This window comes from Phocoena phocoena, chromosome 8 (genome assembly GCF_963924675.1).
Source record: "Phocoena phocoena chromosome 8, mPhoPho1.1, whole genome shotgun sequence".
NCBI lineage: Eukaryota > Metazoa > Chordata > Mammalia > Artiodactyla > Phocoenidae > Phocoena > Phocoena phocoena.
Genome location: NC_089226.1, coordinates 74,188,197 through 74,212,645, shown reverse-complemented (window position 1 = coordinate 74,212,645; position 24,449 = coordinate 74,188,197). Strand labels below are relative to the sequence as shown.

General features: G+C 35.7%; 1 protein-coding gene across 4 annotated transcripts in view; it reads right to left on the bottom strand.

Annotated features, from left to right (window-relative positions):
- PRMT3 (protein arginine methyltransferase 3) overlaps positions 1-24,449 on the bottom strand; it is a 134,355-nt gene that overhangs the window by 36,290 nt on the left and 73,616 nt on the right. For all 4 annotated transcript variants that reach the window (XM_065882044.1, XM_065882041.1, XM_065882043.1 and 1 more), the window contains 3 exons: positions 23,608-23,686; positions 12,354-12,541; positions 10,262-10,348 (listed from right to left, as the gene is read on the bottom strand). In XM_065882044.1, coding sequence (XP_065738116.1) covers positions 10,262-10,348; positions 12,354-12,541; positions 23,608-23,686 — 354 coding nt within the window. The remainder of the gene's footprint in view (positions 1-10,261; positions 10,349-12,353; positions 12,542-23,607; positions 23,687-24,449) is intronic.

Genomic DNA, 24,449 nt, shown 5'->3' with positions numbered 1-24,449 from the left:
TGAGTAAACCTTATTGTACTTAGTAATGGCCCTGAACTCCAAGAGTAGTGATGCTGGCAATTTGAACATTCTCTTATTGTGTCTAATTATAAATTAAACTTTATCACAGGTATGTATATATAGAGTATGGTACTATCCTTGATTTCAGGCATGCACTGAGGGTCTTGGAATGTGTATAAGGGTGACTACTGTATATACCTTTAGAGGCAAGAATCGCATGCAGTCCAGCAAGATGCTTGTACTACAGAAATACTTGGAAGCGGAAGATAACTAAAGAAACAGCAGATGTGTTTCCCACCTCAGGCTCATTTTGGGGCACATATTCATTAAGTAAAATGGAGGGTAGTATCATCTGCACTAATTAGACCATTAATTCTCTCATGGACTCTTTTTCTTCTACCTGAATAATTAATTTGGATCAAGTTCTATTTGCACATGATGTTACTCCCTTGGATTTGCCTACCAAAAAAAAAAAAGGAAGAGAGAGAGAAAAGAAAACTTTTAGAGCCTATTAACCTCAAGAAGTAGCACAGGTTAGAAAATACATCCTAGTTCAAGAGTGATTTTATGATTGCCTATACTTCTTTGATTCTACTGTCATATATCACATGTGGACAGAACATGTCACAAGTCTGACTGGACAAGACAGACCACAGAAGAGTATTCTAATTTCCACTGGACATCACTACTTGCATATCTCAAAGGCATTTCAAATTCAACACACTAATAAACGAGCTTCTTATCCTCCCCTCTAAACCTGTTCTTCTTCCAAGTTTCTTTGTCTTACAAAATAGTACCATCATTCTTCAAATTGTAAAAGGAAGAAACCTTACAGACACCACTGTGACCTCTTTCCTTCATCTATCATTATCTAATCCATGCTCAAGTCCTGGCAATTTTACCTTCTAGATAGCTCTCAAATACATCCACTTTTCTCCATCTCCGCTAAAACTACCTTTGTGCAAGTCACTGTCATTTCTTGCCTGAGGTACTGTAATAGCTGACCCGTAGGCCTCTCATATCCACTCTGGTCTCCCTAATAGTTCTCCACATTCCAACCATGATCCTTCTCAAGTGCCCTTAAGGTCATATCACTCTCTTTAAAAAACTTCAATTATTTCCCACTGGTCTAAGGAGAAAAACAAATAGCACAGGTGCTAAATGATCTGGACAGCTTGCCACCCTCCTTCAGCACTGGTCTTCATGCGCCAGCCATGCTGGGCTTCTTTCAATTCCTTTTACTCACCAAGCTTCTGACCACTGGATGTCCTTTTTTGGTTTGTTCTTTAAGAACTTTTAAACTGAATTTTTTTTTTTTTGCGGTATGCAAGCCTCTCACTGCTGTGGCCCCTCCCGCCGTGGAGCACAGGCTCTGGACGCGCAGGCTCAGCGGCCATGGCTCACGGGCCCAGCCGCTCCACGGCATGTGGGATCTTCCCGGACCGGGTCACGAACCCGTGTCCCCTGCATCGGCAGGCGGACTCCCAACCACTGCGCCACCAGGGAAGCCCTAAACTGAAATATTATGTACATGCAAAAAAATAGAGATTTTCTTTTTTTAGCCAATGTGAGAATCATTTATTTAAAAAAATGTTTTATTGAAGAATACAAGTATAAAATATATAACACACACATGAAAGTGAGGAAATCACTGACTGGGCACAGTGGACTTTTACAAAGTGAACACACTCAACCACTACCTAGATCAAGATACAGACCACTCTCAAGACCCCAGAGCTTCTATTATTCCCCTTCCAATCCAATGATAAATCCTCCCACAAAATGTAACCACTATTCTGATGTTTATCACCATTATACTAGTTTAGCTTGTTATGGAAATTTAAAGACAGATTCTGTATTTGGCTTTTTTTCCTTTTTTCATGAACGTTGTATTCATGAAATTCATCCATGTCATAGTGTATAGTCAAGATCACCTTTTTTTCCCACTGATGTATATTATTCCATAAATATACTGCATGTATTTATCCATTCTACTATTGATAAATGTTTGGCTTACTTCTAGTTTAGGGATCTAATGAGCAATGCTGCAGTGGACATTCTTGTACATGTCTTTTTGGTGAACATATGAAGGTATTTCTAAGAGTGAAAAGGTTAAGCCATAGGGTAAGCATGTGTTCAGCCTTGGTAGCTACAGCAGATAGCTGAGTTTTATAGAAGCAACTTAGCACAGTACATTTGCCTCATCACTCTTAGGCGTTTCTTAGAATACTGTCATTAGTATGATCTTTTAAAAAGATCCGACTATGAAGAACTTCAAACATATACACAATTATAGAACCTCTGAGTACCTATCACTTACATTCAACAGTGACCAGTATTTGACACATTTGCTTCATCTATTCTCCCTCTGCCCCGTGCCCCTCTTTTTGCTGAACTGTCTTGAAGTGAATGCCTGACATCATGTCACTTCTCCCCTACCTACTTGTTTATGACTCTAAAAAATATGAACATTTCCTTATATAACTACAATGCCTTTATCACATATAACCAAATTCTCATTAATTCTTTGGTATTATCTAATAGCCACAAAGTGAACTTTAATATCTGTCTCCCCCATTAATGCCTCATCAATAGAGGCATTAATGGCTTATTACTATATTCCCTTGCAGCTATATTACTATAATGCCTTATATATTGCCTAATGCCTATTATATTACTATAATGCCTTGCAGCTCTTAACACATAATACTATTCAATAACCAGTTCCTGGAAATAAAGAGATTTAAGTATTCTCAACACCATCTAAGCCTAACTCCAAAGGTTCAGGTTTCAGAAGAGAGCAGAAAGTTCAGGACCAGGCTCTAGACTGTATGGTTATTCATTTAAGTAGAAACCTAAAACTGACTGTAGAGGTGGAGTCTCACAATTAGAAATGCTCTCCCTCCGAGACATAAAATTTACTTAATGAAGCCTGTTAAAATATATACCAGATGTCCCACTAAAATCTATGATGCAAGTTCAAGACAAATCTTACTATTTCTAAGCAGCACAGATGTGTTTTAATAGTTTCTTTAGTTGATTGGCTTTGCAAGGTCAAAATTACGTCAATTTACACCCAAAAGTACTAAGAACTAATTTAATACCAAGGAATGAGTTTAAAATTAGTAGGCTTCGACTGTCAGAGATTTTTAAAAAGCTTTGAAAGAAGAGTTAAAGAACACAACTGCAAAGAAATGGGCTCATTTTGATGTTTCTTCTTCAGCCATCAGAAAAATTTAAAGCTTATTGAAAGCGTAAAATGAAAACAAGTACTATGAGTACTCCTTGAGAATCAGGAAAGTTTGAATGGTAAACACTTTAAAGTTTCTTTTAATAACATTTACATTAGCCTTAAAAACTGTAACTCAAGACTTGTTCTGATTCCATCCGAAGCTAAATATCAGTGCCTCTTAAATATATGTTTTTACCACTCATCAAGTATATCATTTTTTTAAAAAAAGAAAAAAAAAACAAAATGAGAATTGAGAGGTAACATATAATTTATTTTCAGTTCACTCATTAACTTTTGTTTATTTTCACTTACTTTTCCTAACTTAAAAATAATCCTAAATGTGTAGACCCAGATTTATTTTCTAGATTGGTCTTTTAAAATAATGCATTCAGGGACTTCTGTTTCTAGTAGGGTATGTTTGCAAAAGACCCTCTCCTTACTCTGATGCAACAACAACAACAAAAAAAAACCTGGGGAAACTAAACAATTCTATTTTTCACTAAAACCATCAAAGAGCCTTGGATGCAAAAAAAAGTCTAAATAAATTATTTCCAGACAGTAATGAGCCCTTCCCAACTGAGCAGGCAGAAACAGTTGCTGTCACCTGAGAGCATCTATCCAATGCTGGGGCAATGGGTGGGCAAAGCAGTAAAAATGCCACAGGCACAGGAACCTTGCTGGGATAAGGAAAACCCAACCAATTTTTGACCACCAAGTCTGGGCTAGTATGGTGCACTGGAATTTGGAGAATCCCGAAAGGGATGTCTAGTCGTCTCTGCAAACTAAGAAGGCAGATGAAGCTGGTGCTTGTACGACATAACAGGAAGAGAGAGGTTTTCTTGCAGTGTTTAGATCTCAAAGCCAAAAGCATCTGCAACCACACAGTTCGCTGTCACCATTAGCAAGGTATTACTATTCAGCTCTCTGCTATTCCACAAACTCTTGCCCAGAAAGATGAGGTGGTTTGTTTCAGGCACCTCAAGAAAACCCATTTATATGAACAATAAACTTTTCAGCTAATCCTGAGAGTAAATACGCACCACCCTCTTCTCAAAAGCAGATGGCTCAACTACACTGTTTACTCTTCAAAACTCACTCTGAAACCCACCCCTCACTGTGTCTACGGTCAACTGAAAAAAAAAAAAAAAAAAACTCAACGTGAGAGTTGTGAGTTGTTTTATTTGGGGCAAAATGGGGACTCTAGCCCAGGACACAGCGTCTCAGATAGCACTGAGGAACTGCTACAAAGAGGGAGCAACTAATCTCTCATGAAGATTAGTGACCTAATCCTTGTAAAGGCAGACATCAAGTGACAATTTTTAGTTGGCACTACCAATTCTCAACTAGATCATGAACTATGCCAAACCCAGATCAGGACCTTTCCTCTCCCCTCTAATCCCTTGCTCTGCATAGACAGACCCTCTGAAAATCAGATCTCTCAAATCTCATAAATAATCCTAACTCTGTTTTCCTCCCTAAACTCAGCTTTATTTTGATGGTCTTTCCAAGAAGTTGGCAAGAGGGAGAGGCCTAATCTTATGCTCAAGTCACAGTAAATTAACTGCAGTGGTACCCAGCCCTGATCAAGCTCAACTCCAGATTAGATAAAAGGGATCAGGCCGTCATTCTAGCTACCAGACAGAGGTAAGTGGAGGCCTGTCTAGGAGAAAGTATTATTTACATAAGACTGTACTATCTTTTATACAATGTCTAGCATAAAATATAAAGTTATGAAATATGAGAAGAAATAGGAAAATGTGACCACAGTCAAAAGAAAAAAGCAACAGAAGTAGAATCACAGGGGGCTCATAGAATTAGCAAACAGATCTTAAAAGAATTATTATAAATATTAAGGAATTTAGGTAAAAAGATTGACCAAAGTGGTTAAAAAGATGAAAAATAGTAACTCAATCAAAATATTAATTCTACAACTAAAAAACATGATATTTAAAATGAAAATATTTATTGGCGACCTTAACAGAAAGAATACAAATGAAGAAAAGACCAGTGAATTTAAAAAATAAGTGAATAGAAATTACCCCAAAATGAACTTCCTACATGGCTACCATACTTCAGCTTTTCTGTCAATCTTTTCATCCTTCGAAACAGAATAGGCTTCCCTGTTTAAAAGACAAATCTTTTTTTTTTTTGAGAGAGGTAAAGTTTATTATCTTTGTCATGAAATCTTGGCTGTAAAATTTGATTACCAACTATAATTTTTCCACCAGAAAAATACCTCACTTCTGTGCTCCCAATCTCAGACTACCCTCTTAATATCTCTATATTCCTATCTTTATTATTCATACTAAAATGTCAGTACCTGTCTCCTCTCACTTAAGTGCCTTTTCAGGACAGAGTATAGTTTTATTTGTTTTGCTTTGTGCCCACAGATTTCGGACAAGTATCTGGCACATAGTCAGCATTTAATATTTGTTTAACAAACTGAAATGTCTGTTAATATAAAATTTTACATTATTATAAAGATTTTAAAAGTTATGATAAAAATTAAATAGCTCTCAAATGTCACTGAACTCATATTTATGCACTTGTATAAAATCCAAAATATAAGGTTTTTAAATACAAGTATTGAAAAAGTCTGTTATTTTTAATTTAATCCACTGGTTCATCTTTAACAACTGCAGTAAAAGAAAAATGGCTAGAAAAAATAATATTCTTTGTTAAATGAGGCTTAAAATCATATTAAGGAAAGTTTATACAAACCGAACACTGCTGTACAGTCATTATTCCAGTACACACTAATAGAGAGGTAGAATAAAAGACAGAAAATATAATGTTGAAATTAAGATAGAAAAATGATTGCTTTAAGAGATGATGTATCAAATAAAAAAAATCTTTACATGTTAAAGACATTACATATGTGAGCATGTAATCTGATAAAACCCTCTTAAATATTTTCATTCTTAAGGTAAACAACTCACATTTATATAAAAGGAAGTATGAGAAGTCATTTAATGTACACCCAGGATTATGAAAAGGATGCCTGTCTATATCTTTAAGGAGCTTATACAGACAGATGCCAATATAAATGCTGCTGGAACACAGAGTAAGAGAACATTACACAATTACATAAATAACATTAAAAAATAAGCCATAACTCACAAGATAAAACACACTGGTCCTAAATTGTATAGCCTTAAATCATTTGCTTTTGAACACCTATAAACTTTCCATAAAAATAATGGACTTTATTCTTCATTTACTGCAAGGGTAGACAGGCTGATATGATAGATAGGAAGCCAGTTGCTAACTAAAGCTTCATACCTCATCATAAAAGCAAAGGTGATTTGACCTTAACTGTCAATAATATCAACTGATACAGTAAAAAATGGTCAAAAAATTGCTATGTATGTGTTACTAGCATTCACTGGAAAATTATCCTTCAACCATTATAGACAACCAAGACTCAAACATTTACATATAAGTATCACATCATGTTAAATTCCCCAAAACATAAAGTTTGCTAATGCAAAACATTAAATTAGAAATGCTATCAAATTTCTTCTGGGCTGTATGTGTGTGTGTCTGTGTGTATGTTGGTGGGGGAGACTGCAAAGAAAAGATATTTTTCCATTAAAGGCTCCAACACACTTCACAAAGCCATCTAAAAGCACTATCAGTCTACAGCACACATGCGATCGAAATTAAATTCAAAGAGGGTGTTCTAAGCATCTTGTTAGTTTGAAAAATCCAGTTTCCTCCAATATTTTAATTAGGTCACAAATTTAGAATCTCATTATGAAATAAATGGTTATGCATAGATTTCAAATGGGCTTAACTATTCAGAGAAATCGTCCATCTTATTTTTTAAGCTATTCATTCAAGTTTCCAGCATAAGAAAGCAAGCATTTAATGTATTTGAAGGTTTGTACTTAGCAGTACAAAACCGGATATCTTTTTCTTCACTCTAAGAAAACCACACCTCTTCCTCCCCAAAGTAACTTTCTCCATCACTTTACCAGGCATTGTTTTTTTATTTCCCATATTTCCATTAATTCTTCTGATTATGTAATGGAGAAACAAAGTTCCAATTAGGCACTCATCCTCTTAATACCTTTGCTAATGGATTATTCCCAAGTAACCAGGCAAAAATTCTAAAAAGTAGCCGCAGAGACTAGGCTTGCATAATAGCTCCAGACGGCTGGCAGGGGAGAGTGTAAGGAGCTGGCACAATGTCAAAGAGCAAAAGACAGCTGGAGCAGGTATGGGTGGGTGGTTGGAATTCACAGACAATGAAAATGTAATAAACGCGTTAGGCCACAAATCTTACTCATGTCAGGCTCATGTTAGAGGACACATACTGGGAAGGAAAGGAAGGTTTTAAGAAATATAGATGATTAATCAAACAACTATAAGCTTACTCTGAAAGGGTGAAGAAATAAAAATAAAAGCAAAAATAAACAAATGGGACTTAATCAAACTTATAAGCTTTTGTATAGCAAAGGAAACCATAAACAAAACAAAAAGACAACATATGGAATAGCAGAAAACATTTGCAAATGATGCGACTGACAAGGGATTAATTTCCAAAATATACAAAGAGCTCATACAACTCAACAACAAAAAAACAAACAACCCAATCAAAATATGGGCAGAGGGCCTCAACAGACATTTCTCCAAAGAAGACATACAGATGACCAACAGGCACATGAAAAGATGCTCAACACCACTAATTATCAGAGAAATGCAAATCAAAACTACAATGAGGTACCACTTCACACCAGTCAGAATAGTCATCATTTAAAAAATCTACAAAATACAAACGCTGGACTAATTATCAGAGAAATGCAAATCAAAACTACAATGAGGTACCACTTCACACCAGTCAGAATAGTCATCATTTAAAAAATCTACAAAATACAAACGCTGGACAGGGTGTGGAGAAAAGGAAACCCTCCTGCACTGTTGATGGGAATGTAAATTGGAGCAGTCACTATGGAAAACAGTATGGAGGTTCCTCAAAAAAATAAAAATAGGGTTGCCATATGATCCAGCAATCCCACTCCTGCGCATATTTCTGGACAAAACTATAATTCAAAAAGATGCATGCACCCCAATGTTCATAGCAGCATTATTCATGATAGCCAAGACATGGAAGTAACTTAAATGTCCACTGACGGACGAATGGATAAAGATGATATGGTGCATGTATACAATAGAATACTACTCAGCCATAAAAAGAGTGAGATAATGTCATTTGCAGCAACATGGATGGATCTAGAGATTATCATACTAAGTGAAGTAAGTCAGAGAAAGACAAATACCATATGACATCACTTATAAGTGGAATCTAAACTATGACACAGATGAACTTATCTACGAAACAGAAACAGACCCAAAGACATAGAGAACAGACTTGTGGTTGCGGGGAGGGTGGGGTAGAGAGAGATGGAGTGGGAGGTTGGGCTTAGCAGATGTAAACTATTATATATGGAATGGATTAAACAACCAGGTCCTACTGTATAGCACAGGGAACTATATTCAATATCCTGTGATAAACCATAACGGAAAAGAATATGAAAAAGAATGTGTATATACATATAACATATATATACATATATATGTTATATATACATTCTTTGCTGTACAGCAAAAATTAACACAACATTGTAAATCAATTACACTTCAATAAATTTTTTTAAAAAGAGGTCTTTTTTAACTCTCAAGGATTACTAATATCAAAACACAGAGTAAGTCTAGGAGTTAAAGACTTTAGCCTGTAATTTCAATTGACGAAATCATTTCAGTTACTAAAAAGCAGAATTAGAAAATCTGGGATAAACGAATGGGAAGAATGAGATCTTGCTTTTCACCAATTAAATGAATATAATGGGTGCTTAATGATCATAAATCTGGGATTTAGATACTAAACTTTTCAAAATTGTAAAACCAATTTCAATGAAAAAAATTCCTCAAAACATCAAAGAACACAGTTAAACTCATTTGGATATAAAATAATTATTGGCTCAAAATGAACTGAAAAAATTTTAAAGAAATCATATAATCTTTTGTATGTCAAGCTGAGCAAAGTATTGAAAAGAATGAGGTTGAAGAGTCAAAGTTAACATGACTATAATGTTTCACACAGTTTCTAACAATACAGTTTTCAATACAAATTTTAATTCTGAAGTTATAATTAGTATTTTTTAAACAATATAATTAAAATTTAAAATAATATAAATATTTATATCATAACACCTATGTAAATTCATACCTTCTTAAGTAAAGGCCTACATTTTATTAACATTCTGAGTCTCCCGGTAAAGGCATATATATATTGTTACCTTAGTATGAATATACATTCAGAAATTATTTAAGAAAAGAATTACTATATTTTAATAACATTTCTGGCTACATTGTAGGTGTTTTCACATATTATCTCACTAATCAATGTAACTAGTCTTCTAGTCAGAAAGGATTATTAACATTTTTCTTAAAGCAGTTGATTAGTCTGAGGTACAGATTACCTAAGGTAACTTGAACAAAGTAACAAACTAGTGAGTGGCAGAACCAAATGTGAAACCAGATTTGTCTAACTCTTCTAAAGTGCATACTTTTTCTATTACACCAGGTTGATTCTTTAAGGAAAGGTAAACAATCAGTTTCTTCATTATTTTTCTCACAAGAATATAAAATATTACACCAAATAAACATCTTATTTCCATCTAAATTGAGTGTTAAGAGTTACTGGGAGGAGCAGGACATTAATTTTTGTCTATGAAGATAAAGTTGAGTGCTCTCAGTTAATTATATGATAGGTAATAATGAAGAATCTATAAAGAAAAATCATTCTGTAAACATGGTTCCCTAATACTTTCTCTTCTGAACTAAACGAACTTTTCTGAAGTCTACTGACCTATTAAAACAGATCTATTCGATAGTCTAACAAAGGCAAAGATAGACTGTCAAAGGCAATAGTCTTTTTCATTTATCACAAGCCTGGTAATTCATTAGCCTGCCAATCAACTGCACTACTAGAGAGATTTGTGAAAGTAGAATGAAATAGCTTACCGTGCACAACGATGTCTTTGTGATTTTTAGGGTGAAATCTGAAGAAAACTCCAAATCTGAGACACATGTTGTATGGCAATCTATAAGCTACCCGTGAAAAAAGAGTGGAGGGAAGAACTTAGTAAAAATAGTAAAAACAAAACCAGAAACAAACAGAAAAGTATTCCTTCTTTTTTTTTATGCAAAAAGGATTACTGTAAACCAATGCTTTGCCAACTTTAATCATTCACACCCCACTTTTGGGATTATTTCTAAATTTAAGGGCTACTAGCACTATTATTCAGTTAATTTTTCTTTAAATCAAATTAGTATTTTTTACTTAGACTTCTTATAAGAATAATATATATCAAATCATGGCTCTGTTGTACTAAAGTTTTTTCTAAGACACATTAAAATACTCTCAAATAAAAAATGTTTTCCTATGTTCCAACTAAAATCATTCTGTATACCACCAGTGCTATACATTTACAATAAATTATGTGTGATAACAGTTAATATTTTTGTAGGAAATGCCAACTTGAAAACATATGCTATTTAAAAGGACAAGGTGTTTTAGAATTCACTCTTGTAAGTGCATCTGAAGTTTCTTACATACTAGGAAAAACCACAACAATTCCAACCAACGAGCAAAACCAACTACGAAGATTCACTTCAGGAAAAAAATGGCCAAATATCCTTATTTTCTTATTCTGCCCTACCTAGTTCAAATCCTTCTCCATTTCACTATGGAGAGTAGATGGACTCAGCTACAGCAGTGTGACCAAATGATGCTGTAAAGGCTGTCAACATTTGACTTACCATGAGTAGGTATACAGTGAACACAATTCATATGACTACCTGAAACATTACTCTATTTTAAATAGTTTGAGAAAAATTTTAAAACGTTACAGCATGGTTGCCTTTTATTTATAGGAGGATTGCAGAACACAGAACATACTATATTTACCTAAACAAAGAAAATAAGAGAAAGGGTATATATATATATACTTTTAAAACACCTTTATCAGTCCTAAAATTTCTATTTCAACTATTTTATTTATTCATAGAATTTCTGGCATTAAGCAAAGAGATAACTAGAGAGAGAAATTAGCACACCCACATGACCTTCCTCTTTCTGCTCAGTCTTAATGCTGAGTTGGCTTACATCCCTACCCTGAGTCAAAGAACCCAAATAAATCCCTTACACTCAGTATACCAGGGCAGTGAACAGTCCTACAGTCATTAACCAGGCTGTATTTTTTTTTCTTAAAAGTTGAATGCAATTTTAATCAGCTTGTTGTTGTTGAGAAACTTTATGTGTTAACTTAAAATAGTTTATCAATTTAAGAAAATTAATGAACATTAACTGAATATCTACTTTGTGCAGAGAACAACTATTGATACTATGAAAGAAACAGCGGACTAAAAAAGAAGAGACAATGTTCTGAACTTAACACTGAACAGGCTATATTTATCTGATGATACAATTGAAACAGATGAATTAAGAAGTCTTTTAAAAAAGCAACAGGACTTTCACTCACTGCAAAGTCATTATTCCACCCATGTAAATTCGACATAGCAAAATTGACAATAAAACTAGAGATTAACATGGTGAAGAGTAAGATTAAAACACAAAAGGAATTAACTAAGCAATGTGAACATAGTAGGGTTTTAGTTTCATGGGCACAATCACTATAATTAATTAATCTGAAAAGGCTGGAAGAAATCTGGGTGAGAGAAGTTGTGTGAAACATATATGAACGAATAATCTGGCTGTAAACGAGATGCTAGGATAAGGCCAGAATGTGCTGGTGAAGCAGAAATGACAATACAGCAGGACTTTTTGCCTTCGCTAAGCCAAAATAAATGATTCAACCCTTCAGTATAAGGAACTTCAATATATAAAGAGAAGTGATTCCAAAGGGATGACACAGTGAACTGGCAAATATTATGATATCAAGCTGCTTTAGATTAATTAAAATAGAAAGAATAATTACTGTTTTGAAGATACATATATAAAATCAATATATTCATTTGAAATACTAAACTCATAAATGAAAACTAAGAAAAATAGTCATACTGTTAAAGAAAATAAAATTAGTAAAATACCTACCTTAATACTACAGGGGTCTGAAATAAGAGTCTTTGGATCTAAAACTTCCACCACAGCTTCTGGAATAACTGCTTTCTTCATGCAGGACATGTTGAAGCCATAGACATCATCCCAAAAAGTAATTCTATCAGCATGTTTATTCATATCACTTACTGCCACAAGGCTGATAGTGCAAATATCAGGGTAGACTGTAACAAATAAAACAACGAACAATTTAGCATTATCTCTCTTTATAACAAAATATAATTTTTAAAGGCTAAATATAAATATCAAATCCAACAGTACAGATTGCTAGCAAATGATTACTAGCAGCAGGGGATTAACAAAGGTATGGATCAGAGAAAATAACCAAGTTCCATGTTGTGGCCTCTTTAAAAAAATAATAAATAAAAGATTTCTATTACTGTGATGGTAAGATTAAAACAAAGATTTCGGGCTTCCCTGGTGGCGCAGTGGTTGAGAGTCCGCCTGCCGATGCAGGGGACACGGGTTCGTGCCCCGGTCTGGGAAGATCCCACATGCCGCGGAGCGGCTGGGCCCGTGAGCCATGGCCGCTGAGCCTGCGCGTCCGGAGCCTGTCCTCCGCAACGGGAGAGGCCACAACAGTGAGAGGCCCGCGTAACGCATAAAAAAAAAAAAAAAAAAAAAAAAAAAAAAAAAAAAAAACAAAGATTTCAACGATGGGTTCCCACTCAAATTATTTAGAAAGGATGGACACAATCCTGAAATAAACATATTTATTAACATTAAACATGCTGACTGTAAAAGAGGTACTAGATTTTTACTTTAAATGTTCCTCTGAAATGTGAAGAGGCAAATCCTTTAAAAAGGTGTGTTGTGTGATAGAATTTTACAGTTGTGTAGAAGACCAGTTCATATTACCCTCTCTTATCCATTATGAAAGGTAAACATTTATAAGCACCAAATGTGTGCTGATAAGTTATTCTATTTTACAGACTGTGCATACATGTCCCTACTCAAACTTACATTTACACAATTCTGACAAATATATTAGCAATTATTAGTGATGTAATAAATACTAAGAAAGGGGAAGCACAAGTTACTAAGGGACCTACAGAAAAAAACAGCTAACTCAGAAATCTGAGTTAGCTGTAGCTGTAGCAGGGGAACAAGGATATTGTTTAAGGCAAGAACTGAAGACCAACTAAGTTACCAGTGGGAGGGAAAGAGTGTTCTAGGTAGAGGGGGCAGTGGGCATGTAGGGGCACAGTACACTCCAATTTCAGAGGAACAGTGAAACAGAAGTCGACAAAGGAGGGACCAAAGAAAACAGTGCTGAGTAAACCACATTAATAAATTAGACTTTATTCTAAGAATAATGACAAGCCAGTGAAAATTTTTACATAGGGTAGCAACTTGATCAGATTTTGGTCTTAGAAAAGCCACCTTGAGTGCAATGTGGAGAATAAAAGGTAGGGAGCAAGACTAAGAGACAAACTAAGAGATAAATGTAATAATACAGGTGATCTGAAATAGAGTGATGGTTGTGGGAATGGAGAGGAGGAGATACAGTCAAGGGGTGTTTAGGAGGTACAACTCATAGGGCTGTAAGACCGGCTGGCTGTGAAGGTGAGAAAGAGGGAAGAGTCAAGGATGACACAGTTTTAGACTTAGCAACTGGGTAAACTGTGGTACTAACCATTATAATAGGAAATTTAAAAAAGGGCAGATTCAAGAGGAATATGAGAGTTTAATGCTTATGAGACAAACAGGTAAAAATATCCAACAAACAGCTGACTATACAGGTCTGAAATTCAAAAGCGGTGATCTGGGTTCAATATATAAATTTGGAACCGTGAGCACATAAATGCAAGTATAAGTTATGGGAGCTTATGAGGTCACCTAGGGATACATAATGAGTAGCGGAATTTAAGGGATGAGTAGAAGAAAAGGAGGCTGAAAAGAAATGGCTGAGAAGCTAGACCACAGAAGTAAGAAGAACACCAAGAGAGTAAGTGTTAAGAGAGGTAAGGAAAGAGAGAGTTCAGGGAGAAACTCTCTTCTCATAACTAGTAAAAACCTTTATAACACAAAATTTAAAAAATAACATTGATGTTCTTTTTTTGGACTAATAAATAACAAAATTAACTTTGTCCTTCAAATGTAGGGGATTCTTGAATTAAAATATAAGTTACATACCCCTATATCAACAAACTGAAAGCAAGTACATACGTGCCAAAGAAATGCACAAAGGAAAAAATTTTACTATTATTAACTAGCCTTCAGACTTAAACAGCAGAGAAATAACCCTCTCCTTCCCCCAAACTCTGTTTCTCTCCACAGCTGTAGGAATTTTATTATTCAACGACAGCAGCACTAAATTATCTTCTAAATAAAGCCCACGATAAGATCTGCTGGCATCAGAGCAATTGCTTCTTCCAAACCTGACATCTGAGATACCCAGAAAAAATAACTGGTGCTATGTCACTGATAAGAAGTTTCTCAAGTCTTCTCTAAGGGGGCATGTAAGGCAGATATGATAGCTGCATTGGGCTGGAGTCGACTGCTGTGTAAACTGAGTTACTTCTACCCTCCTCTTCCTCCACGGACGTGTTAAGCCTCTTGACTGTGTTTAAATTTCTGATCAATATAAATTTTTCAAAGTAAATGATGTGCTACTGTAAATGCTGACCCGGCAAGAGTATCTGCTACAGGAAAGGTATGTATGTTTAGTTTCCTGAACCAGGTCCTTACTATGAGAAGCACTGAAGAAGAAACAGAATTCTGAAGCAACGTTAGATAGCTGGCAACTTCTTTTTGTATACTTTGTCAGACTTAATATGACCATCATGTAAGCTTTCCAACATTATATCCTGTTAATTTCACCCTTAAAGAGGAACATAATAAGGGTACAGATCAGGGGTCAGCAAACATTTTATGTAAAGTGACTGTTTTAGGTTTTGTGTATGGTCTTTATTGAAGCTACTCATCTCTGTTGCTATGATGTGAAAGCCCCAAAGACAATATATAAATACACAAGCATGGCTATTTTCCAATAAAACTTTATCTACAAAAACAGGCAGCACACCAGATATAGATATCCCTGATATAGATGAGGGAAAAATGGATGAGGGAGGTCATTATCAGGGCCATTATACTACGCTACTTCTGGGAGCACCACTCACAGTGTCCAAATATCCCCTGGGGTTGTACAGTGTACATTCAAGCTACTAAACATGGTTCACAGAGTTCTTCTATTTTAGAATATTATTAAAAATCTTACTGAACTTAATATACTTACTACCTAGCCCTTTGTAGAAAAAGTTTGCTGAACTCCGGCTCTGTATCAAGCAATATGATGTACTAGTTAGTAATATTACTAAGAAATAAGGATAGCTTTTTCATTCATAAGGAAAAACTATGTTACTAAAACTAATTAAAAAGTTTTGAAAATATGTTGGTAATAAGAGAAACAGACTAAAGAGGAATATGATTTAACTTTTCCAAGGTTTACTTATTTATTATTAACTTATTAATTAATTAATTTGGCTGCTCCGCATCTTAGTTGTGGCACGTGGGATCTTCATTGTGGCACGCGGGATCTTTTACTTGCATGTGGGATCTTTTAGTTGAGGCAGGCATGTGGGATCTAGTTCCCCAACCAGGGGTCGAACCCAGGTCCCCTGAATTGGGAGTGCTGAGTCTTAACCACTGGACCACCAGGGAAGTCCCTCAAGGTTTATTTTTCAAGCTAATTATATTTCACAAAAATACAGAAAATCAAAAGAATAAAACAAAATATAATACAGAAAATCATGGTTCCTGTATTTGTTAGAATTTAGAAATGAAATTAGCTTTTATCTTTCAGTTAGTAAGATCTATGAATATTTATGAAAGACTTGTTATCAATGCTATAGGTCAATTTGATTCTTTATCCATCTCCTCAGAGCTGGCTAAAATTTTGGGCCACTTGTCAGAATCCTGACTAACCCTTTACCTTCATATTCTGACACATTTGTCACCTGATTTTTGTCAGAAAGAAGCATAATTGAATAATTATTCCTTCTTGTAGGTGAAATTAACAAAGTGTTGATTGGACAAAAGCACCCTCTTAACAGACCATTTATAAATTCATGGCTTCGACATCTGTGTCCTTCTCGATTCACTGCCCAGAATTCATCTGTCACTAGAACAGCTCACATGGTGAACAGATAAAGATGGGAAATCCTTTATCCCTTAGAAATGCCTCACAAACTTTTGGACACTAAAGGATAAGACTGAGATGCATAAAGAAACAATTCCTAGTAAACACTAGCATCACTGCTTGTATATAAATAACCAGAGAGGAAAAAGGTTTAGAATGAAAGGAGATAATAAATAAATCAAAATAGACTGTCCTTTTCACAATATATGTGAACCACATGGAGGTAGACTTCACTGAAATAACAGTCAACAATACAGTGACTGACATGCATAAATAATTTGGGAATTGAATAAGCTTAAAAATTAATTTATATAATAAGGTTATCTTAAAAATTAACTAATATTTATTTGGAAATTGCAACATCTTCTCATCGTTAACTTATAATAAATGTATAAATAGTGATTAGGCCCACATTCTAAAGCTTAACTAGGCTAAAATGTTGCTGCAATATGCATTGAAAAATTATAATATGAAAAAAAGGTAGAAAATGACACTACTGCAATATCACTGAACAGAACAAAAGTAATAAACGTGGGAAAAACAGATTTGAAGATGAGGAAGTACACAGTAAATTATGGAAATACTAAAGAAACCTCTAAGCACTATGGGACAGTGTTAGGGGCTGATTACACTGAGATATGTACTATACAAACAGCAGGCGATAACACCATGATGCCTAAATTCATTTCAAAACTTTTATAAGGTATAACCTTAACACTAATCTCATGTTTACCAGCTATAACTCGGGGGGGGGGAATCAACATTTATTGAGCAACTATTTTATGTCAAGCATCTCATTCAGACTTTTGACTGATTCTATAAAGCTGGATTATAATCCTCATTTTTCAGATAAGGAAACTGAAATTCAGAAAAATTAAGTAACCTGCCTAAATTACTGGTCTTCATCAGCTAACTAGGTAACTAATCATCTGATGAAGCAGGGATTTAACTCAAGGTCTGACTGCAAAATCTTTATGCTTTCCATTTATTCATGATGCCACATTTTATGCTTTTCAAATGGAAAAAAAGGAAAGAGGAACTCAACTATCCCACAGTAAATGAGCACCTGTTGGAGAAGAAAGAGGAAGGAAAAAAGGGTTGAGAAAGTTTAGAGATTAATAAAATTTCAGGGCAAAGTGAGGAAAATGGAAACATTCAGCCTTACCCATTCCATCTGAGTAAAGGAATGAGGTGATAAGGTAAAAGAGATCCTAAAAAGGAGAGCAACCAAGCAGAAATGGGGGAGGAGTCAGTAAACTCTACAGCTCAGCTTTCTACAGAGAGGGAAATAGTAAGAAAAGTATATTTGTAAACCTGGACTTTATAACAGAGGCAATTTCTTATTAGCATAGATCAGGTTTCCAATGCAAATTCTAATGTAAAACCTGAGAGAGACAGATCTGTCAGTGTATATAGTACATATCTGCCACTCTATTTTGCTGCCCCCCTCTGAACTGTTTGAGAGATTTCCTATGTTGAGGCAGGGCCTACTTCCCTCTATAAAAGCTGAAAATGACAAAAACTTGCTTTCCCTCCCTCCCTCCCTCCCTTGCAAGTTAGGCATGAACACATGACTTAGGCTCTACTAATGATATACACCTAAACCTGTGTCTACTTTTCAGAGGCAGCAATACCTACTGCTGGGTACATCTTAAATAAATTCTTACGACAGGACTCTTCCCCTAGATTTTGGTTCAAAAGGATCAGACGTGGAGTCTGAAGATCCGTATTTTTAACAAAAGGTCCCAGTGACTGTGATGGTCTGCCAAGATTAGGAAACAATGACTTAGGATACGGCTGTCTTAGTAACTTGCTTTGTACTGAACATAGTGCTCAACTTTATAATCCTGACAACTATAAATCAGAGAAGATGTACACTGTGAAGGACCTCATAAGAAAGTTGAGTTTTGTTCTGACCATATGAGGGGGGAAGAAACCTTTCATTTTCCTTGCAATGAAAGGCAATGAAAACAACATTCTTTTCCAGTACCATGGAAGATGTCTCCTTTAATGGGCACCTACATTTCTATGCAACACTTATGATTTTACAAAACTATTATCAGTTCTGAGGAAGTTTCAAAGCAACGAATTATTTCTTTGTGCTCCTACAATTTCAATTGGTCCAATTCTGGACAATGTCAACCCTGATTACTTGACTAAAGTGGAGTCTGCTAGGCTTCTACATGGAAATTTACTCTTTCCTCTTTTGTAATTAGTAGATATTTTGTGGGGAGATTCTTGGAAACTAACTAGGTAAGTATTCCATTCTTAAACTTTCAGATTATTCATTTTACATATAAAAACCTTTTCAGGGCTTCCATGGTGGCGCAGTGGTCGAGAGTCCACCTGCCGATGCTGGGGACGCGGGTTCGTGCCCCGGTCCGGGAAGATCCCACATGCCGCGGAGCGGCTAGGCCTGTGACCCATGGCCGCTGAGCCTGTGCATCTGGAGCCTGTGCTCCGCAACGGGAGAGGCCACAACAGTGAAAGGCCCGCGTACCACAAAAAACAAAACAAAACAAAAAACCTTTTCAGTAGCTATGAAGATGGGCATGATTTTGCTCCTTAATGCTAAGCCCTATTCATATAATTATATAATATTTTGCCCAAATTCCCTTTTGTTTGGTACCAATATCATGACTTTTTTTCTATTTGCCTGAGTATCTTTTTTAATCCAAGTTTAACTTTTCTATATAATTTTGTTTTAGGTGTGTCACTATATAGTGCACAGAATTGGGTTTTCTCTTGTGATCCTATCTGAAATTCTTTTTCATTTAATAAATGAATTTAGTCCATTTACATTATTGATATGAGAACTTTTTCTTGTTCACAACTCTACCATTTTATATTATTCTGTATCTGTAGTTTTTGTTTTATTTTGTTTTTTAAGTAGTTCAACTACATGGTCTTTTTGCTTTTTTCCTAAGTATTAATTCTTTAATTTACAAAGTTTGCCTTTTTGTTCTAGTAGCTAACTTTATAATTACAACCTTATAGAATATCTTTAGTTGTCTATTTTTAACAGTATTTACTAATCTCCTATTGCGAGTAATGATAAAGTTAGTATATTTCCTTGTTTTTCCCTTTCCTTTCCTCTTCTTAATCACCCAATTATTTTTTTAATTAGAAAAAGAGATGTAATGATAATACTAACAACAATTACAGAAGTAGGTAGTTAGTACAGAGTTTTAATATATTTTTCAAAATAGCTAGAAATCAAATTATGTCATAATTCATTTGACCTGAAGGAGGTGGAAGATGCTGCTTCATTTTTTTTTTAAATTAATTAATTTATTTTTGGCTGTGTTGGGTCTTCGTTGCTGTGCGTGGGCTTTCTCTAGTTGTGGCGAGAGGGGGCTATTCTTTGTTGCAGGGCATGGGCTTCTCATTGCAGTGGCCTCTCCTGTTGTGGAGCACAGGCTCCAGGTGCGTGGGCTTCAGCAGTTGTGGCACGTGAGCTCAGAAGTTGTGGCTCGTGGGCTCAGTAGTTGTGGCTCACGGGCTCTAGAGCTCAGGCTCAGTAGTTGTGGTGCACAGACCCAGGTGCTCCGCGGCATGTGGGATCTTCCCGGAGCAGGGCTTGAACCCGTGTCCCCTGCGCCACCAGGGAAGCCCTCATTTTTTTTTTTTTTTAAGTCATCTCTATTGAGGTAAAATTTACATGCAGTAAAACTCTCTCTCTGTCCTTTTTGATGTATAATCCTATGTGATTTGATAACACAGAGTTACACAATCACCACTACAATCATGATACAGACAGGATCAATGACCACAAGCCTCACCATTCAATTTTAATCAACAGTATCATTTTAATATTACCTCTGTAGTGCTAAATGTGCTCTAATGCTATTACTTGAGTTGTCAGCTTTAAATGATATCCCATAAATTCCTATTAAAGATAAATCTGGGCTTCCCTGGTGGCACAGTGGTTGAGAGTCTGCCTGCCGATGCAGGGGACACGGGTTCATGCCCCGGTCTGGGAAGATCCCACATGCTGCGGAGCGGCTAGGCCTATGAGCCATGGCCGCTGAGCCTGTGCGTCCAGAGCCTGTGCTCCGCAATGGGAGAGGCCACAACGGTAAGAGGACCGCGTACCGCAAAAAAAAAAAAAAAAAGATAAATCCATTTAAGTATACACACTTTCCCACCTACCTCCTGCATTCCCTTTACAATTTTTGTGAGATGTGGTATTTGACACTTTTAGGGTATAAAGCATTTACATTCTATGCTGTCATCCTAAAATATACATTGGTTTTCATCTTAATTCCTTGTAAAATTATGCATTGATCTCAACCTAACATTTTCTTGGTTTTACTCCTGATCTCTTGGTTGGCTGAACGTAAAACACAACAATTTCTGATATACAATTAGTAAGTCTTAGCTAATAATAGAAGAAAATAGTAAATCCACTTTCACTAACTTTACAAAACTTTAAAAAATTTTTTTTATTTGGCCGCACCGCATGGCTTGTGGGATCTTAGTTCCCTGACTAGGGATCAAACCTGGGCTCACAGCAGTGAAAGCGCAGAGTCCTAACCACTGGACTGCCAGGGAATCCCCACAAAGCTTTATTTTTATTAGTGATAACAGTAGTAAATGAGTACCTCTAAAGTATTGTGGAATTGCTTGGTGATAAGGAGCATGAATACTCAAGTTATTGGCTGACTGTCTTTTATAAAGGCTTTACTCCATGCCATTAAATATAAAGTGAGACATAAACTGAACCTGGATTCATGTAAAAATAAACTGTGGTCCCTTCATGCTTATATGGTCTCCAATAGTCTCCCTCTCTCATAATTCAATCATTCTTTCTGAAATCTTGACACTGCTAATTGCTTAATAAATCTTTCCTTCAGAAAAACATGAAAGAAAACTTTGTTTACAATAAAAGAATGAGTATCTAGATGATATTTATTCATCAAAGCATACTCAAATACACAAAATAGGCTAAACTACTTCATGTTACTCATTTCTGACTTTTCCTACTTTTCTTGATTCTTTTAACAAGTAACATTCAACAGCACTGCTTATGAAGTTAAATGCTGACCTCTCTTCAATATACTTCCAGATTATCTTAGTGCTAACAGCAGTTATATAAAATTATGGAAAGAGCTAGAATAAAGCCTCCACTTTATCCCTTTGATGATGGGAAATAGCTCTGCCACTGTTTCAGCTATAACCTCATTATTCACATGGCTGTTAAGTTCTTAATGAATTTCATCAAGAATTCAATTTAAATGTATTAAGTTGCTGTCAGTCCTTCAGTAAGATCAATGAACACCACTCAGGGAAGTATGGAAACAGTTGTCTGAATCTTCCCTAGAACAACTTCAAGACAAGAATTAGATTCAATAAAACGCACTTTAGTAAAGAAACAACAAGGGATACTGAAAAGAACAAGAATACTGGAGTCTGGCAGATCTGAGTTTAGAAAAAAAAAAAAAAATCAAAGCTTGGACACTTAATATGTACCATCCAGGACACCTATGTTTCTAAAGTCTCACAGGGCTGTTGTGAGGATTACAACATGTGAGGATTACATGTAATAAGATAAATAAAGGTACAGTGTATTATTTGGCAACTATTGCACAATCAACAAATGGTAGATAATATTAGTTTTTAGTCATTAAGTGTAGTTGTCTTTAAAAACAATCACTGCAATTATTGAGAGATACAGCCAATTGTTGCAGGGTAAAATATATCTAAAAATTCTAGCCACGTTCACGTCAGAGATCAGAAGCATATCTTGAAATGGCTGCAGGAAATACAGTGATAAAATGAGAGCATTTTGAAAAACAAAGGCAATCTGTTTAAATGATATTATAAAAAGAACTCAACTGTACTGGAGAATTTTCTCTATGCTTTATGTTTTGGCCTTACTGATTTTTACTGCCAAAGTAATTTCATAGAACATGGATGGGCAGGAGGCATAAGTATGGTCAAGTGCTTTATGTCACCAGTTCAAAATGTATCCTCCTTTTCACCCACTTTTATATAACAGTTTTATCAATTGTACTCTGACCATGGAAATGATTTATTGGTTCTGAAGCTTTGAGAAAGGGAAGGTACAGGGAAAGGTGAATGAAGGGAGACATGCTATTCAATTCAGTTTTAATGATTCAATGCAAAAAACATGTATGATGTTCTATCTATGTTCCAGAAGCTGTGGAGCTCAGTGAAGAGCCAAAGATGAGCAAAACATAATCCCTGAGAACATTTATTTGTATACAACTGTTCATAGCAGAAAGCCTGTAAAAACACAATCTCACTTTGAGTACGCAGAGCTAATATGATTAAAAGTTCACCATGGCCATGAAAAGGAAGCCTTCCAAATTTATTGGGATCTATTTAAAAATACTGATTGGGTATACTGTGGTTTAAAAACTTAGTAGAGGGCTTCCCTGGTGGCGCAGTCGTTGAGAGTCCGCCTGCCGATGCAGGGGACATGGGTTCGTGCTCCGGTCTGGGAAGATCCCACATGCCGCGGAGCAACTAGGCCCGTGAGCCATGGCCGCTGAGTCTGCGCTTCCGGAGCCTGTGCTCCGCAACGGGAGAGGCCACAACAGTGAGAGGCCCACGTACCGCAAAAAACAAAACAAACAAACAAAAAAACTTAGTAGAAACCACTCACTACTTAAATGCTCTTGTTAAATTACAAAGAAGCCAGGTTTATACATTCAGTGAAGTCATGGAATATTTGCTACCAAAGTGAATGATCTCCAACCTAGTATGAAACATTCATTTGGGAAAAACAAAAACAAAAAAACCCTCAATGTCACAAAGATTAAAAATCAAAGAGTCTCTGTTAGATTTTTATTTGAATATCAAAAAGCTTCCAAATCTAGTCCTTAGTATTTTTATTAAAAGTGTTCATGAGAATACCAATTAACTTAAGAGTCCTGCATATCTTATATAATGTTCTACTATCAACGGTACACTAAACAAATGTCTTAAATCTTCCTCTGATGGAAATGTCTTTCATCTCTATTGGGAACTTTCTCAGTCATGCATAGTTTATTTGAAATCCAAAGGTTCATTTGGTTCTGCTAGACTAAAATTAGATTACTAAAACTAGAATTTTATACTCACCCGATCCTCCTTTTGCCAAGTATTTGTTCTTTGCATAAAGGACAGAATCTAACATGGACTCAAAAAGAAGAAAATAGCCCTGTATAAAAAAAGAAAAAATGGATTTTAGCAAAGTGCAGTATCATCATATGCAGTTCAGTTTAAACATCCGGCTAGTGTTTTAATGGGAAATATACTTTTAGTCTCTACCATATAATATTCTGCAAAGTTTGAAATTATTTTTTGCAGTAAATTCTCCACATAATAATTATTAGAAAATCAGGCCAGGGAATGGACTTGAGGACATGGGGAGGGGGAAGGGTAAGCTGGGACAAAGTGAGAGAGTGGCATGGACATATATACACTACCAAACGTAAAATAGATAGCTAGTGGGAAGCAGCCACACATAGCACAGGGAGATCAGCTCGGTGCTTTGTGACCACCTAGAGGGGTGGGATAGGGAGGGTAGGAGGGAGGGAGACGCAAGAGGGAGGAGATATGGGGATATATGTGTATGTATAGCTGATTCATTTTGTTATAAAGCAGAAACTAACACACCATTGTAATGCAATTATACTCCAATAAAGATGTTAAAAAAAAAAAAAGAAAAGAAAAGAAAATCAGGCCAGGGTACAAAGTGGATCCAGAACGTTTATTACAGCAGAATATACTGAACCTTCTCTACCTGTGCTTCCACTTTCTAGACCATTATTTCTTTCACATTAAAAGGAAACTTTCAGATAGAAATTGCTAATGTATCCTATAATTTCCTGGAATACTGCAATATTAATCTAGAGCAATAGTTCTTAACTAGATTTTGCCCCGGGGGACATTTTTCATTGTCACAACTGGGTGGGGGGCAA